Source organism: Pogona vitticeps, chromosome 2, assembly GCF_051106095.1.
Source record: "Pogona vitticeps strain Pit_001003342236 chromosome 2, PviZW2.1, whole genome shotgun sequence".
NCBI classification, from domain to species: domain Eukaryota; kingdom Metazoa; phylum Chordata; class Lepidosauria; order Squamata; family Agamidae; genus Pogona; species Pogona vitticeps.
In genome coordinates, this window is record NC_135784.1 from 68,911,126 (window position 1) to 68,930,591 (window position 19,466).

The 19,466-nt window shown below is 39.3% G+C and overlaps 1 protein-coding gene across 4 annotated transcripts in view; it reads left to right on the forward strand.

The window, feature by feature from the left end:
• The window catches only part of FGD3 (FYVE, RhoGEF and PH domain containing 3), a 137,602-nt gene that overhangs the window by 56,268 nt on the left and 61,868 nt on the right, over positions 1-19,466 (forward strand). For all 4 annotated transcript variants that reach the window (XM_072989649.2, XM_078385341.1, XM_078385342.1 and 1 more), the window contains exons 2-4: positions 8,502-8,672; positions 11,213-11,381; positions 12,524-13,121. In XM_072989649.2, coding sequence (XP_072845750.2) covers positions 8,502-8,672; positions 11,213-11,381; positions 12,524-13,121 — 938 coding nt within the window. The remainder of the gene's footprint in view (positions 1-8,501; positions 8,673-11,212; positions 11,382-12,523; positions 13,122-19,466) is intronic.

Consider the following 19,466-nt stretch of genomic DNA (forward strand, 5'->3'; position numbering starts at 1 on the left):
CCCAAACTGGATGCTACGAATTGTAACCCTTCCAATCCCCAAGTTCTTTTCATCAGCACCAGAGCAGGAGTTGCTTGGGGGAACAAAGAATGCCAAATAAGAGCAAAGTCCCAGATATATTTATCAACTAAGATAAGAGATCAACATCATAAAGGAAATAGCTCCAAATATATAGTCTTCAAAGTCCTCCAACAGAATGCAAATAAAAATAAATAAAAGATATATTGGAAACTGAGAAAGTATCTTGGCTTAATTTAATACAAGCAGATCAGTGGGTAAGAAAAAATAGTAAATATAGGGAACTTGTGAAGTTTGAGGAAAGGGTATTACAAAGTGAAAGGCATATTAAGTAAAATTTATAAACTATTACTTGAAATGGAGGATCAACCGAATTCACTTAGATCTTCATGGGAATATGATCTGAAGAAAGAAATAAGTACTGAGAATTGGGAGAAAATATGGGATACTGAAATCTATGTCAGCTGATCTGTAATATTAATGAAAGGATTATTTACAGATATTTGGAGAGAATTTGTTGATTATGTATTAATAAAGGGTAAGGGAAGTGCACCATTGCAAGAACTGCTAAAATTTTGGAAGGAAAAGGGAACTCCACGAAGGGAAGAGAATCGACTCTATCTTCAATGGTCCCAGCGGTGGTGGAGAACTTTTGATATACAGTAATTGTTTTGAAGTCTTTGTGTTAATTAATTTTTTTTGGTTGTGCAATGCATTGTTGTTTATAATGATATGTTTTATTTATTTATTTATTTATTTATTTATTTATTTATTTATTTATTTATTTATTTATATCCCGCCTATCTAGTCAGTTATGACCACTTTTGTTATTAATAAAATTATTTTAAAAAACCAATAAAATGCAAATGGTTAAGATAACTGTATGGATTCACTCTTCCAGGGCCTCCCACACAAACATACTGAAATTCTACTACCTAGTAGTAGTAGGGTCTTATCCTTCTCCAGGGGAACACAGCCCCTGCCTCTCCTGTTGGCTCTCAACTGAAATCTTCAATTACAGCCCCTTCCTAAGATTTCCTCACTTGTTGGGCTGAGCCAAATAATCCAGAGCGGTTATAGAGGCACACATTTTAACCAATGCAATTAAAAGATGCAGTACCCCCTCACAGCAGATCTGCAGAAGGAGACAACCAGCATTCTAGAATGTTTCCTGAGATTGCAGACCACCAAATCCAGCTCCTTTTCTTTTTCTTTTTTCTTTTCATTTAATAACTTGGGATAGGGTGTGGGATACAGAGGGTAAAGGGGAATGTAAGCTGGGGGGGGGGAAGGAGGGGGATAAATACGAAATATACTGACATCCAGTCTATTCATATTGCAATATCAAAATTCAAACTTTTTGCTTTTCTGCTATTCGCTGCCCTCCGGGTTTTAACTCACATTTACATCCTAGCTTAGATCTATGTTATTCAAACTCTATCTGGTGACTCGAACTATTTATAAAATAAATCCCATTGTTCAGTTGCTTTTTGTATTGGACAATCTTTCAACACTTCTGATAGAATGTTCAGTTCTGTCGCTTCCTGTATCTTCTCAATAAATTCTTCTTGTTTCAGTATCATCGGTCTCTTCCAATTTTTGGCAAAACTCAGCTCCTTTTCATAGTCATACTAAGATTTAGCCAAGGTTTCATCAGATATCTCCTAGCTCTTAGCAAAAAAAAAAAAAAAAAAAAAAAAATGTTTATATCCTGGCCATTTAATCAGCAGTCTCCTTGAGGAGAGAAAGTCAGGTGTGGGGATCTATGTAGTGTCAGCTTCCAACTCTCACCATCCAAAAGGATTGGTTTACCAACAGGCCTGCTGGGAGTTGGGGCTGAGCAGTGTCTGCAGGGCTGCTGCAGGTTTCCAACCCAGCCAGTAGGCTTGTTAAGATAAAGGGTGTGGGAGATAAATTGTTTATCAAGTAGAAATCTTTTTTTTTTCAAAACTTGAAATCAATATTGTAAACATAAGTGCAGGGATAGGCAGATTGTAAAATGCTGGTTGCTTTTGATTTGGTTCTCATCTTGTTAGAGTGTTGAGAGGCTAATGTGCAGATTCCGAAATGTGTACTTTATCTGCTTGAAGCCTTGCATTTTGATTTCTGTTCTGCACAGAAGAACTGGTTATTTAGCAGCCAGACAGTGTGTTGTTCTGCAACAGAAACGGCAAGGCATCTACTGCTGTGGATTCACTGGACAAGACTTCCCGTGAGGGTGAGCCAGAACCATTTGCATCTAACAGGAGAGGGGAATTGCTGGATTCTGCAAAGCCTGGACCCTCAGAGGCTTATGAGGCAAAGCTCCCCCCCCCCCACACACACAAGGAAAATGGCTCAGGTTGGGGCAGAGAAGGAGAAAGCCATCCAGCACATAGTACTGTATTGTCATAGAATAAACTGATGAGCACCCTCACTCCCAGCCCCAGCAATGTGCAAGGAAGGACTCTGAGAGTAGCAGGTCTCCATAAAGAAAGTTCTTCCTCCCAGAAATCATCAGGCCAAATTCTGCAGTTCAGACCAGAAACAGAGATAGCTGAAAGGGCATCAGTGTTGGGACTCGGGAGGTGTTTAAGGCAACACTTTGTGACATCAGAAGAATCCTGTGCTTAAAGTCAACAAAACCACAAGCTCCTGCCATGATACTCACTGGTAATTATGGATTTCTGTAGTCACAGGTTGTCTCTGTTTCTGGCCTCAGTTCCTTTCCTAGTTGGTGAAATGCTTGCACCTGAGCTCTAGATGGGGCTCCAGCAGCTCGGCAGTATATATTGTACTCTGTGACTCTGAGTTTAGTTGGGGATAACATCCTTTCTTGCTCCAAATGCTGCTTGCTATGTATCTTGACCCCTGGCGGCTGATTATGTGCTGTATTTGCCCTTCAGACTGCCTGTCTAAGCTTAGAATCTTGGGTTTTTGTTTTTCTGATCCAGCTGGATTGGTTTGACTGTGCATTGCATAGTCTGGTAGGATTCTAGTTATCAAGAACTCTACATTGCCTTTACCCTAATTGCTCTTGCCTGGCCTTGTTTTGTGTCTCATCCTGCTAGAACCTTATATTTAGAGTCAGTATACCTGGGAACAAGACACTTACTTGTTAATATTCTCCTATATTTGCATACTTTTTATGAACTTTCCCAAACTCTAATCTAATTAAGAATTGTATTGCACAGTTCTTATTTCTGTTTTCTTCTTTCATGAGAACATTTTTATTTTCGATCCGTTCTTTCTGGTTGGTTCTTTTCCTGTCTTTTGATTTTAGTGAGAACATGTCTGTTTCTTTAGGCTCTGTAAATACTCAGTAGTCTTGTCCTCAGAGAAAATGATGAGGAACTGTAATTTTTTTCTCACTATGCCAGCAGGCAATGCATTTTGTGATACTCTTGTTAATGGCTACAGAAGATTTTTGCATAATTTAAAAACATTGTGCAAAATGATGGTGGCTGTTGCTTTGCTAGATGAGGTTCTTTTTTGGTAGGATTAGAAGTATCCAGGGAGGTGTTTGCATTGTTTTAAATAATCAGGTAATCATTCAATGCCTGCAATGTATGTTCCTTGCTTCTCAAATGGAGAGCTTTGTGCAGAGACCATTTTCACAAATTATGAAGACATTGTCTCACTCCCCCCCTCCCCCCAGCTAAAAGTCTGACTCAGAGCTCTGACAGTGGAAGCTGCAGAGTGGCCTAACAAAGAGCTGAGCTTTTGTGGTTGTGTGCGTGGGTCATGTGATCAGGTGCACAAGTGTACAGCGGGTGTCTGGGTGTCTTGTGCACCTGATCACATGACCCAAGCACACAACCACAGAACTGCTGCAGCTTTCAGAGTTGAGACCCCATGTGCATAAACAGGATACTGGCTTTTAGTTAAATCACAGACTACACAGGTCTCTAGCTGTTGGAGTTCTTTCATCTTGACTTTGTCCCAATTTTTTTCCTATCTAATTTGATGAACAGTTTTGGAAGACACAAAAACCTAGACATATCTGTCAGGTTGACTTTGTTCCTAATGAAAATATTGCTGGCCAGTGGATTTTCAATTATAGTTTAGTTTTTATGATAACATATCTTTCTGCTTACTTTGACATGATTGTGTATTTATTTAAAAAAAGCTCTTCGGGCATTTCAAGTCTGGTAGATTTTTATCAGTCTTTGCTATGACAACTACATTTCATGTTGTTTTTCAAGTAAAACTCAGTTCCTTTTATTTGCAAGGTAGTAGTTATAAGAAAGCAGAAGTAGAACTGACATGTCATTTAACGACTGGTAAAGTGAATAGAGTGGGGTGTGGATTTTATTTCTCTAAAAGAACTTAAGGACACATTGGCATTGTTTTTGGTTTTTTACTCTAAAGGCAAAGCTGCAGGCTTTCCCAGAATCCTTCAGTTCTCCACCTCAATACTACCCCAAGTAACGCATAAATCCTGCCCTGGCATTATAGACATGGTTTGCACACCTATTAAGGTGGGGTGCTCACTAACCCCAATTTCCATCTTATTTCCCTCCATTTCCCTTATATAGAGGGTGATTAATTTGAACAGCTCTGAGGAGAGCTCTGTTACCCATGGATTCCCAAATGAATTAGGACCCTGATTTTTCCATGCACGTGTGGAGAGTGTACACAGATAGTGGAGCTTTCCATCTTTATTCTTACATTCTGATTAGCAAGCTAACAAGGTGCAGGTAGAACAAGTGTCAGATGGATACATACTGTAATTGGTTACAGAATCATATTCAGAGAGTGCCCATCAATGGCTCCTTCTCAAACTGGGAGTTGGTAACAAGTGGGGTACCCCTAGGCTCAGTTCTAAGTCCGGTGCTTTTCAACATTTGTATTAATGAATTGGATAAAGTACTGTAGAGAACGCTTATGAGATTTGTGGATGACACAGAATTGGGTGGAATAACTAATGCCTTGGAAGATAGAAGCAAAATTCAAAAATATATTGAATGGCTTGAGCACTGGGCTGAAAAACAACAGAATGAAATTTCACAGGGATAAGTGAAAAGTTTTAAACCTAGGGAAAACACCAAGTATACTGTTATAAGATGGGGCATACTTGGCTCAGTAACACTATAAGAGGGAAGGATCTTGTAACTCCTGTAAATCACAAGCTGAATATGATCCAAGAGTGCAACGTGGCTGCAAAAAAGGCAAATGCAATTTTAGGATACCATAACAGCAGTATAGTCTCCAAATTCTGTGAGGTACTAGTCCCCCTCTATTCAGCAGTGATTAGGCCTCATCTGGAGTACTGTGTACTGACCAGTTCTGGACACTTGCACCTTAAGAAGGATGCTGACAAACTGGAACAAGTTCAGAGGAGGGCAAAAGGGATGATTGGGGGACTGGAAACCAAGTTCTAAGAGGTAAGATTGAAAGAACTGGCCATATTTAGCCTTGAGAAAAGAAGGCTGATGTAGTCATATAGAGGAGGGACAGAATATGTTCTCGATCATCCCAGAGTGCAGGTTGTACATTAATGGGCTCAAGCTACAGGAAGCCAGATTTAGGACGGATACCAGGAAGAATGCCTTAACTGCTGGAGCAGTACGACAATGGAACTACATAGTTATCTGGGGAGGTGATGAGCTTTCCAATGCTGGAAGCATTTAAGAGAAAATTGGACAGCCACCTGTCGGATCTGCTTTGATTTGTATTCCTGTATTGAGCAGGGAGTTGTACTTGATGGCTTTATAGGCCCAATTCCATTGTTCTTTGATTCTATGATTAAAACTCATTGCCTTTCATGTGTAAAGAGGAGAGGGGCTAAAGTGTTCTTTTCTTTGTGTTAATATGGTCCCAGATAATCATATCTGAATAGGGGTATAGTCTTCTTTATATCTGGGCACTTGAACTTTTAGAATGTTTGGTAGCCATGTTAAAATCATGCTGTTAATCTAATCCTGACTAAGATTAGTCATAGTAGCCAGCTCATTACATTATACAAGTTAAGATTTGTGACTGTTCTGTGAAACAAAATTCATCTCAGAAAACTAAGAAATTTGGTCTCAGGAACAAAATGCCAACAGCAATCTTCTAGACTCCTTTCCTCCTTATCTTTAGAAAGCTGGTAAAAACAGAATTATTTAAAGCTGCCTTTAATAATTGAATCTCCTGGAAGCTGTCAATTTTTCCCCATGTAATTATAGATTTTATAGGGTTATTAATTTTTATGATTTAATTACTATTTTGTGTATCACCATAATTGTTTTTGGATGTCCTTTTTGTTATTGTGCAGTTTTGAAGTTTGGAGTTTTAAACTTGTAAACCACTTTAATAATTGCTTTTGTAAACCAGTTTAATAACTGCTTTTGTGCTGTGCATTACTTGCCTTGATTCAGGGTTTAATTAGGTATCATAAAGAAGCTAGCCATCAAAGGGTCTGTTCTGAGCTCAGAAATTGAGCTGGAAAATGAACAGACAAAACCCTTCTTGATATATCTTTGCAGGGTCCCAATGCCTCCAGTGGCATTCATTTTTCCATTAATGGCTTCCCTTCCTACATTCCCAAAAGCTTCCCCAGGACAAAAACGGAGCCCTAGAGACCCTCAGAACCAGAATGGAGGGGATAAGAAGCTTTACATTGGTTTAAATTAAATGTTTCCAGTGCCTAGTCTAAGTTATGCCAGGGCAAAGTTATGCAACAGTATTGTTTGCCCATTGTTTCCCCCCCCTCTCTTTTTGTACTCTGTTTCAGAGGGTGCAGCTGTAGACAAGGCCTTGTTGTTTTCTTTATGTGCAACATGAAATGTATTAGTGTTTTCAAAACTTAATGTCAATAGTGGATATGAGCAGAGAGGTGATGCAAAAGTTCATTATTAAATAGTTTGCATTTATCTCAGGATATTGGGTTATGTTATATATTTCCTGCTGTCTAGATAGTTCCGTGAATTGGGAACCTAGTTGCAGAGTCAGAGGTTGGGGGTTCAATTCCCCACTCTGTTTCTTGGCAAAAAGCCTTAGGCATGCTGTATAGTCTTAGGGTATCCCCAGAAAAAGGTAATGTTAAAACAGTGAGTTGTCTATACCTAAAAAACCCTGGAAGGAACTGTCATAAATTGGAATGAACTTGATTGTATTGATTGATTTACTTCTTGTTTTAACACATGACATAGATGGTGGCTTTAGAAAAGAAAATAACTTTTTAATAATTGATGAAAAGTGCAATGAACTATGTAATTTGCATTATTCTGGGACACTTTTTTAAGCTGATGTGAATTAATGAGATCTGTTTTAAAATACGAAGTTTATACCACCTCAGAACATTCAGGTTTATTCTCAAGTCTTACCACCATTAACAGTACATGTATTTATAATAGCTTTGATCTTCTTTCCTTATCACCTTAAATAAGTTAAGTAATCATTAATACATTGCTTAGGTGTTAGCTTCTGGTTCTATCAGGTAGCTATTGCAACAGAGCAGTCAAAGAAGTATTTAGTGTCTCTTTCTAAATGTTACTGTATTTCAGATGCTTCACAAGAAATAACTTTATTCTGATATAATCCCATGTGTACACAAAATCATCCTTGAGAATTTTGAATATGTTCATTACCAGGGGATGTAGCTCTCTGAATAACAAGCAGTGTTGTGGTCTTCATATATTACACATGTGTAGGGGCTTTACAGGGTAAGCGGGGAGCAAAGGGTATTCTGCTATTCCAACCATGGCATTGTGCAGCCAGGGTAATCCCTGTGTCTCATGCTAAACACAGTTATCTGAAGGAGAGATCCTACATGTAAGCATCATTCATCCCTGTTCAGCAGGTTACCATGTGACACTGAGGATGAGGAATAGTGTGGCTCTAGTCATCAGAGAGAATGAAATCCTGTTGCTTAGTATAGTAAGTTGTACTAGAGTTGGCTCATTGAATCATTGGTATTTGGTGATTCAACTTGGTAAGTTCCACAGATTCAAATGGATCTACTTTGGTTGCAGCTGACAATGCTAAATTAAATCACAACTTACTACACAAAGCAGCAAGATTTCAACCAATATATTTTTGATTCTGGAAAGGAGTACTGTCACATCTTGTTCACACTGGCAAAAGAGTTAGACTGCTTTCTATACTTGTTTGATTTACAAGCAGCGTTGTCCAATACAAAATGTATTTTTTACTTTACTGTTCGTATAAGGGAGGGAAAACAGTGCCTCGTCCGAATGCTATATCCTTCAACAGTATTATTAATGTTTTTTTAAAATGATGTGGTTACCTCCCCACCCAGTCAGTCATTCAGTGTTAAGAAAATGTTATAGACTGCTTAACGAATTGGTCATGGAAGACGTTGGGTTGGCATTCTCTTACAAATCAAGCCGTGTGACCGTGTATGTAGTGACAGCAGCAAGGATGAATGGATTTAGACTGATGGCTCTTATGTAGACATGTTACTTTAATATCAGCTCACAAGCCTCTCTAAAGGGTCTTTGGCTTGCTTCTTAGCAAAAGAAAAAAAGAGAAAATATTAACCCATTCCTGAATTCCAGATTGCCATCCTCCTCCTTTTGAAATCAAATGTCACGTCGACTCAAGGACGGTGGTGGAAGCAGGTGGGGAGCTGCAGCGTGCTGATCCCGTTAAATGTACCCTTAAGGCTGGAAGAAAGCCTAAAACCAAATCACACCTGGCCAAGAAGCATCCTCTGTCAAAGCCCCAAGGTTTGTAGTTTAGTTCCTTCAGAATTAATGGGATTGTATAATTGGGCCTGAAATCCTGTTCTGTAGCGTACAATGCCCAAGGCTGAGGTTATCAGCTGTCATGATTCTTTAGAAATAATATATATATATAAATGATGTGGTTACCTCCCCACCCAGTCAGTCATTCAGTGTTAAGAGAATGTTATAGTCTGCTTGACAAATTGGTCATGGAAGACGTCGGGTTGGCATTCTCTTACAAATCAAGCCGTATGACCGTGTATGTAGTGACAGCAGCAAGGGTGAATGGATTTAGACTGATGGCGCTTATGTAGACATGTTACTTTATATTTATTTATTTATTTATTTATTTATTTATTTATTTATTTATTTATTTATTTATTGGACTTATATACCGCCCCATAGCGCTACAAGCACTCTCCGGGCGGTTTACAATTTTAATTATACAGGCTACACATTGCCCCCCCCCCAGCAAGCTGGGTACTGATTTTACCGACCTCGGAAGGATGGAAGGCTGAGTCAACCTTGAGCCGGCTACCTGGGATTTGAACCCCAGGTCGTGAGCACAGTTTTAGCTGCAGTACAGCGTTTTAACCACTGCGCCACGAGGCTACAATCATATATATAAGATTCCCCACCATCACCATGGTCCTAAAGTTCCCCTCGGCTTCTTTTCATGGTGGGGGAGCTGTTGAGGGCTGGAGGGGGGAGAGGAGTCTATGATTTGCAGAAAAAATCATCTCAGCAGCAGAGATTTTCAGAAATTAAAGACTCCTCTCTGCCTTATGGTCCCCAATGGCGTCCCCACAAGAAAAGGAATCCTGCAGCAGTATCTGGACCTTCAGGCAAAGGGGATTTAGACATTTTCTATTTCTGAAAAATCACCACGGTTGATAACATCATTGACTGTTCTTAACCTGTTGAGTTTTACATGGCATAAGGTTAGAGAACAGGATCTCAGCCACCTTTATAGACATATGGAGGGCCATATGAGCTCAAGGTCTGGCATGTATGGGATGGTGAGAAATGGGCTTCAGGAGTGAAGCCAATACTCGAAGTAAATTTTGGTGATATTTACACTGCACTTGTTACAGGGTTTGGTATTTTAGCTGGGTTTGCATGAATGGAACAGAGAACTCTGATTTTGTCATTTGTTCCTGTGCTCTAAAGTAGCTGATTTTGGAAACAAATTTTTAACTTAACCTGAAGTTGTGCATGGGAAATTTAAGAGGGTAGGTGGGACAGGACAGTCCTTGAAGAATGACAAGCCTTCCCTCCTGCCACTACTTAATTTTTTTCCTGGGTTTTTGGCTTGTTTTAATCTTTTTATTGATGATTTTAATTTTATTGCCTGTTTTGGACTGTAAACCACTCAGAGTAGATTAGTCTAGATGGGTGGTATAAAAGCCAAATAAAAAATAAATAAATAAATAAATAAATAAATAAATAAATTTGTTAACCCTGTTTTGTCACATCTCCTGTCACTTTAGCCAACACACAGTGTTTCAGTATAGACTTAGTATGTTTTCAAGGAAGAATAAGTCTTGCAAACCCCGTTTTGCACATGATTAACATTTAGATTTGAAATACTCAGGTGCTGTATACATTGGCAACACTATATAAAAATAGTTCAGTGCTTTTAAAAATGGTGTGCCTCGTGCCTGCGATAAAGCGAATTCAGATGTTTTGAACTGGTGAACTTTTTCCTATGAAGAAATATGCAGTTGAGTGAATTTTGGCAGCAACTCCTGAGGGGTAGAGGTGGCTTCATTGCCACAAGTCACTAGTTTTAGGGCCAGTTAAATTCAAATGCTTTTGGCAAAGTGAAGATGTTGCCATAGGATTTCACTTGTAAGCCTAGAAAACTACAGTTTACTTGCAAGGAGTATGAGAAACATGGTTTGCAGTATTTTCAGAGACTACACAAATAGGATCAAGTGCAAAGGTGTCTTGTTATTCCTCTCCCACCCCAACCCCTGAAACCAGACAGAATTTAAGTGCTTCATTGCAACAGTGAGTTCACTGCAGCAGCAAATGAGGAAGGAAGGAGATTATACCCTAAAGACGTGGGGGAAGGGGAAAAGAAAAAAAAAACGGGCTATTCTTAACACACTCACAAAAATGTACAATTTACAGGAGAAAAAGCATAAGAGAAAAATATAAATCTCTAAGTTCAGTCCTTTGACCCAACAGAACTCCAGGTTTTGAGCTACTGCCGTCCAATATGCTCAGCTCAGTGCTAAAAAGTTGTTGTAGAAATTTTGCAAATTGCTCCCTCCCCATGTGCGCTATGCATCCTGTTTAGCAACAAGGAAGTGGTCACATTCTCTCAGTCTTTGAAAGCTCTAACAAAATGTGAAACAGCAGGCCAGTATTTGTCTTTAAAACCAATTTTATATGTGTATGTGTGTGTTGAAAGATAACCTGATGTTTCATTGCTTCTCCTGTAGTAAAGGCATGACCATTCCAACTTTTCACTGGAGGAACCAGCTTTATTGCTATTAAAGTTGGAGCCATCCTTGTTTTTGTGTTTTGTTCTTTAGTACCTCCTAAACCTGTTCATCTCCAACCTGCTGGGCAAGAGAAGATACCCCCAGCGCCATCAAGGCCTTTACCAGCAGATCCCAAGTCTTCAAGAAGTCTAGTGCCTGAAGAAGTAATACCGACCTCAGCAGACATTAGCAAACTCATTGAAAAATTTGAAAGTATTAGGTAAGAACTTATTCTTTATTTTACTGCTGTCATTTCTCTTTTAAAATAACGTCTTGGGGGTCAATAGAAATGTTAGAGCACATATAATAGTATGTCCGTCTGTTGCAAAACAGACCTTTATTAAAAGTTAACTCTATTTTAAACCTAATGGAAATGTTTGAATTCTGCCTGATCCTGTACAACAGCATAACAGCAGTCAGGAATCCAACATAACAAGAAGATCCCTTATGCTAAAGTGCTCTGTGTATTTTAGTCCCAGAGTAAGTGTGCTTGGATAACAGGTGCCTTACATAAGGTTAAAAACAGGTTCTGTTTCCATTCCCCTGGAAGAGGTAGGAGATTTTGAAAATCAGCACGCTTGTCAAAGAATTTACAAGTCTGTTTTTAGTATCAGGATGTGACATCCTTATGATTGCCTTCGTTTTGGATGCTGTGGTTTTTATGAGGGTAAATATGCTTGGTTGGACTTTAACAGCCTATAAATAGTTTACTACTTAGGCTTAATTCCAATGAATGCAGCAACTTCCTTAGTATAGTTTCCTTCATTATTATTTTTTAAAGATACATTTCTGGCTTCAGTTTGTTTAATTTCCTTTAGGAAATCAATTTTGTAACTGTGCAGTTATTACTTTTTATGACTACATGCTACACTGTAAAAACACTTGTAGCAGTAGTTCTGATGGATAATGTTTTCAGAAATTCTTAAGCAATATCAATGTCCATTTGCTGCTCTAATCTAGAGGTTTAAAGAAACAGCCAAATATATTTGGGGATATGAGTCTTCAGATGGAGCTTAGGGTAGTAAAATATATATTTTAAACTAAATAACCAACCATTTGCTGCCTCTTTAAGGGCAGAACAAAATCTGTCACATGAAATAGGTCACCTCACCAATTCTGGAGGATTGATTTAGGTCTCTGGCTGTGGAGCCAGAGGTTGAGTGTTCAATTCCCCCACTGTGCCTCTTTGACAGAGGCTGGACTTAAAGATCCATAGGTTCCCTTCCAGCTCTGCAGGTCTAAGATGAGGATGTTGAAATACATTTGTGGTTCTAACAGTAGTGGCTTCTTCAAAATACATTGGTTCATGTTGGAATCTGGTCCTTGATGCCACTGATACAGAATCTGTGTTTTCTTTTGCAGACGGCCAATCCATGTTGTTCAAAGAAACCAGATTAACATAGCTTTTAAGATGGAACCTGAAACAGACTCTTCTAAACAGGGCTGCCCCAGCGTCTCTGATGTTGCAGGATCCAGCGCTTCTTCGACAAACGGAAACAAAGAGTTAGATGAGACTGAGACTGACATCATGTGTAGCACTGAACTGTCTAGTGCGGACATAATGAAAATTAAGGAACTAAATATAGATGATACCACAAGCACAGAGGACTGTACTGCTATGAACGTCAGCAGAGCACCTACGGAAGAGCTCAGCCATAAGGACTCCTCTGTGGAACTGAACGGAAATGGAAAAATTCCCAATAGGGACAGTGGAATTGATAGCCCTTCTTGCAGTGTGGCAGGAGAGACGTTTCTAAATGAAGATGGTGAACAGAAAAAAGCAGCAGTGACTGGGAATCCATCAGCGGAGATGGAAACAGACAAAAAGGGGGTCAGGCTTTCTGCCAGGGAGCAGAAAAGAGACTCTGCTCAGGATGAGGATAGTGATATAGACGAAGGAAGCAGTGAAGAACAAGAAGCAGCCGAGGCACTAAAGCTGGAATCTGTAGATGTTAGCAAGGTAAAGTGGTTACTTTCTGTTTTGCTTTATGGCAGACTGCTTTCAGAGTATTCCTCATACTGAGTTGAATGTACCATGTTGCATTATTCTGAGTTAAGTCTCGTGCACTTAACCAAGTAACAAAAAATTTAGAAAAGTTGCTGTACTGGATTAAAGCTCGAAGAACCCTCCCCCCCCAACTTAATGTCTATGGCAGTGCTTCCCAAATTTAGCTCCTCAAGTGTTCTTGGGCTAAAACTCCCAGAAGCCTTCACCGCTAGCTGTGCTGGCCAGGATTTCTGGAAGTTGCAGTCCAAGAACATCTGGATACTCAAGGTTGTGAACCACTGGTGTAGAGGGTGCTGGACGTTATAGCCCAAAGCCGTCTAATATGAGCTCTGCCAGTCACTTACTACTGCCTACTCTTGGCTCTCAAAGACCTTCAGGAAGACGCCGGTCTTTGGAATGCAAAGTATTGCTTGGCCACGAAGGCATAGGCTGTTAACAATTTTTTTAGAGCTGCTGTGTATCAATTGTTTTGAAACCAAAACAAGAACACTTTTAAAGTCTTATTGCCTCACACAAGCAGCTACAATTGTTTCAGTATTGTTACAATTCTCTGTATACATTTCATATCTTTAAGCAAAACATTTTTCTGCAGCAGTGACGTTAAAATTTTAATCAATGGAAGAGAGACAACTGAACAAATTTCTGTTTTAAAGTCTGTTATGAACTTGTGAAAGTGGCTTCATGAACTAGGGCTGTGTTTAAGTGCAGGTTTTGAGTGGAAGCCCCCATTTCCTTTTGAAGGTCCCTTCAGCCAATCTCTTAATCTTCATGACTCAGTTTTGTCTGCTGTTATCTACTTTAAACTGTCTCCTGCACCTCTATTCTGTTGAGAACTGTTGAGAAGACCGTCTTTGTGGCCATATCTGGAGATAGGGCATATGCCATATTCAGCTGAAAGGAATTGTTAGCTCCATGTCCTCTTTCTTACTCCTTTGGGTCCCTTCCCCCTTTCCTTCTACCTGTCCATGTGGATACCAAAGTATGTTTCCTCCTCTGTTTAATCTGTACTGTTCTTTGAGTGTTTTGCCTTGTTTCTTCCATAGCGGTCAGGTTAGCTGTGTGTCAGACACAACTTCCCTTTTCCCACCTTCGTAGCTTCAACTTCCTCTCAATTTGTCATCTTATTGTTTTCTGGCAAGTGTGGTGAGCCCTTTAAACCATTTAAGCTGAAAGACAAATCATTTTGGGACTGGCAGCATAGGCCAATATGATGGCTGATATTTGAGAACATCCATACACACAAAAATGGAGGAGAAGTGCAGACATTGCAAATACGTGTACTAGCCCATGATGTAGCTTTTGTCCTCCACTGAGAGCCTGTTTATTACTGCATTTTCTGGACATAGCCTGTGTGTGTTTCTGTCAAATGCATTTTGTGGGGAATTTGTGGGTGTTTCTACCAAGCCTTTCTTTCTTTTTTCATACCAGAGTCTTGCACAATTTAAAATTATGTACATATGTGAAGTACAGATAAATTCTAAACAAATTAAATATTAACATAATTGGAGTATTTTTGAACAGAAGTGGGATACTTCAGTAGTGTTGGCTGATTGCTAGACTTTTATTTGCACATGTGATGGAACATAAATTGCATTCACCTAAGTGCTGTATTGATTGAATTTCTCCACTGTAACATAAAAATTGTCCTGTATTCAAGTAGCCTCATTTTACTTTATTATACTTTAACCTTCCTGCTTCACTTTGAAGTTTATTAAGTGACTTCCAAATGGTCCAGCTAGAGTCTTGTCCTGGTGAGAGACACTCATTGCTTTTGTGTGTTGTTTTTGCTCTCCGTATGTTTAGTGCAGCCTCTTCTGGTTTAATATTTACAGCTTGAGATGTGTGCAAAAACCTTTACTCAATTTTAGCTGTCATGTAGGGTCCATGAAGTAGATAGGTTTGGTGCTGTGTTACGTTATCATGTAGCACCTGCCAATGTGCTGCCAAATCATAGACTTTTTCAATGGGAGTAGGTTTCAGGCAATCATTAATAATCATGCATGATTCATTAAGAGCTATATCCTCCTGTTTGGCATGTGCTGATTTATACCATATGGCATAGGCATATTCTGATGCAGTGTAGCAAAAGGACAAAGCTGTTGTTCTTATTATTTGTGTGTGTGCACCCCAGTCTGGCTCATTCAGTTTCCTAAGTATGTTACCACTGGTGGTCATAAGACGCATGATGTTTTCTACCCCTCAAACCCATTGCAGTCAAGCAGTCTGCTACAACAAGGCCAGTGGGAGGGGCTGTACAGTGGTGCCCCACTTAACGATGATAATCCGTTCCAGGAAAATCGCCGTTAAGTGAAAACATCGTAAAGCGAAATTAAAAACCCAATTGAAACGCATTGAAACCTGTTCAGTGCGTTCTAATGGGGTAAAAACTCACCGTCCAGCAAAGATCCTCCATACAGCGGCCATTTTTTGCTGCCTGTATAGCGAGGAATCCGTCCCTAAGCACAGCGGGGAGCCATTTTAAGCACCCGGCAGCCATTTTGAAAACCCGATGATCAGCTGGTTTGATCATCTTAAAGCAAAAATCAGTTCCCAAAGCAGGGAACCAATAATCGCTAAGCAAAATTCCCCTATTTAGACCATTGTTTTGCGATCGCAAAAAGATCATCATAAAGCAGATTCGTTAAGTGAGGCACCACTGTATTCTATATAGTACTAAAGTATGTAAACTATATAGTACCATAGGATCATGTTTGTTTCTATCTCATAGGATGATATTTTAATCAATGTTCTTTGTATTGATATGAGGCAGCTCCATTTTCATTCATTATGTAGCCATGGACTTCATTAATCTAGACTGAAGGATCCCCAGAGTACTTCCAAGTAAGCTGTCTGGTTCTAAAATGATAGCAGACCAATGGCAGTCACAGGAATGGTGGCTTGCCTGAAAATCTGAACCCAGTGCTATGTGAAAACAAATGTTATAATTGATAGGGTCACACTCAGCAGAAAAGCCTAAATACAGTTGTCGGTCTCCAATAGAATAGACCTGTTCAGTCAGTGGAATATACCTACCTGTTGACTTCCCAGGTTCCCACTAATTCTACACTTCTTAGTGGCCAAGGGGTTTAGGAAATGATACAATGAGTTAGAGTTTGAGCAGATGAAGCCTGAGATTGGATGAGCTCTCTGCTTGCTTTTCCAGTGAAGTTTTTATTAACTTCAAAGATTCATATGCCATCTTTCTGCAGAGTTGCTGGGGCATTTTGCAGAAAGATTCCAGGGTAGTTTATAGGCAGGTAGTTGATTGTTTGATTGCTTGCTTGCTGGCTTGATTCATTCATTCATTCATTCAATTTGTATCCTTCTCCTATTAATGCCAAGGCACTACTCTGGACTGTTAAAACACGTATAATAGAAAACAATATAGTACAGACCTCATTTGTTTCAATATGCTTCTTAGCTGGCTGCATTTAGTAACATTCATATAATGAGTTACATTAATGGTAAAGAAATAGTGTGTCCTTTTCCCACCAGAGGGATAATGGTACAAACAGTTCACAGGGGGATATATTAGAAACAGTCTGTCTCATTATCCATATGCATGAGCACTGTGTCTGATACTGGTCAGTTTATTAATATGAGTCAAGTCAGAGGAAAGGGCAAGAAAAATTGATTTTGGTGTCATTGCAACCATTAATGATAGAGTAATAGCAAACATTAAAGCAGAACCTGGAAGTATATTCTGAAGAACGCAGCTTCCAAAATGCTTTGATAGTTTGCAATATATTGCACATTGAAAGAAATGAATTTCTTCCACAATACAATGAAATCTGTAGGGGCAGATTTCCAATATGCAGAGCTAGACAGTTTTGTCTGTGAGAGCTCAAATTACATTGCAGTAGTTTGGAGAAAAACCTGAAAGGTTTTTTAGCTGTAATGCAACATCATTAGCTGGAGCTGATGCCTACAGATAAGATGAATAGCTTCAATGCTATCCAGCTTGCAGTAGGAGTGGAATACCAGAAAGTGTGTGACTGATTTTTAAATCCACATCATTAGGACCAGTTTTGAGAGCGGTTGTAGTTGCACTATATATAGTGTATATAGTTAATAAAACGTTCTTATATAAGATTTGGTTCTTCAAGAAACCTCTGATGCATGAATTTGGGATGTTGTGTTTCTGTATCCACAATTCAAAACACCAGGAAATGGCCTGCTATTGCTGCATAACATTGTGCCCGCATTGCCAGCAGTAAAAAGGATGTCAAACTTTATATATCAAAGGGCAGCCTGAGTGTTGACAACACCCATGTCAGCAGTCAAGAGGTCTTGTGTTCCTTCTCATTTCTTCTAGGCCAGTGGTTCTCAACTTTGGGTCCTCAGATGTTATTGGACTAAAACTCTCAGAAGCCTTCACCACTGGCTGTGCTGGCCAGGATTTCCAGGAATTGTAGTCCAAGAACATCTGGTGACCCAATACTGGGAACCACTGCTCTAAACGTATTGATTACTTTGTGCTCCCAAGCAATAGATACCTAGAGAAGTTGCTGAGAAACAGCCCTGATAATTGCTTTGTGTTTGGGTGAGAAGTGGTTAACTGATGAGAAGAGGAGTCAACTTCTGGGATCCTCCCCTGATTGGTGTCTCTTTGTGAATGGTAGTGAGTGAAATGTGGTGTTGTAGGTGAGCCTTATAGATACCACAGACCACCAGAAAGATAAATAAGTGGGTGCTCAGACAAGTTGAAGTTGAACTCTCACTAGAACAGAAAATGAGTAGATTATCCTACCTTGCACATATAAAATATAGTACCAACTGGAAATGACAATATTGCTGGAAAATGTGTTGTGGGGACAGTAGGGAAAAAAAAGGAAAACTATCCTGAGATATATTGACCCAACCAAAAAAATAATAATCCCAGTTTTTCAAGACCGGAGAAGAACTTGCTGTAAAAGACAGTATTGCTAATGTTGCCTAAAATTTAAGCAGGGACTGTCCTTGGCGGAAGACCAAGGAAAAGGAGACCAGCATTGTGCAACACAATTTTATAAAGCAAAGAGATACACACTAGTGGCTATGCTCTAAGAGAGAGCAAAAGCCTCTTACAAAGACAAAAGCCCCTTCTTATAGGTTTCCTATTGGTTTCTTATGCTAACTACTTAAGGGGGGGACCTTTATGGTGGTGCCAGAGGTGAGGTCTGGACAATGGTTTTCAACTGGTTTTAGGACAATGCTGGCCATCCCTGATAAGGTTCTTAAGTGTATCCAGCCTTATGTTGTCTAGAACCCTTCCGGAGGTCCATTCTCAAGGCCATACAGCTACAGCAATAAACATTCTTAAAGGCATACATGTGAACAGGCACATAGGTACAGGAAGGCCCCAAGATTCACAACTCCCAAGGAACAGACAAGACAATTTGTAACTTTGAGGCTAGCAACTCCTTCTTTTTCTGTTGTTTATCAATGTGGTAACTTTTGGTGCCCAATCCCACTGGAGAACCCACAAGAGCTTTTGTTTACACTCCGTTTTCAACAGCAGATTTGTTTATATGAATAAACCCCTCTTATTCAGAAATCCCGGAACAGCCAGCTCAACAGGTGGAGGGGATCTTCTCTACTAACATCCTTATGTGGTCAGATGTACAACATTAGGAAGGAAGGGGCTGGTAGAAAGACAGAACAATCTACTATGAGATGTTGTTGATCTTCAAGATCTGAGCAGAGCTGTTAATGATAGGACATTTGGGAGGCCATTCGCTCATAAATTCACTGCAGATCAGATATGACTTGGTGCCACATAATATCTTTGGAATACTAAGTAATTTTAGAGTGACATGATGGGTAGAATCGAGACTATGACAGGATATGAATACCAAAGCTGTTAACATCAAGTAAGACCAGCCCCGGTAACAAAGCAAAAAACAAAACACCAACAACATTAATTTCACATTTTAAATAAGTGAGCTTCTGAATATTTGTTTTGTATTCTTTTTAAATAATTTTTTAAAAAATATTCTCAATATCTGTACTTTAAAAAATAATAATATTCTTTCTGTGTCTCCATTTTTACAACAGACACAGAATCTCTTTGCAGACATGATTCCGATAAGCCAATTTGACCACAAAGAAGTTTAAAAGTTAGCAAGTTAGCTATGAATCAGCTAATTTTGTCCCAATTGACAGGATCAAAAATTAATATTGCCTTAGAGCAGGAGCTGAATTTCCTTTATGTGAGAATACTGGTCTCAGAAATCCTGACAGAATGGTTTACTGAAGATACATGGCAAAATATCCCCTTTTCTGGAGGACAGTCACACCATTACTTTCTTTAATGCA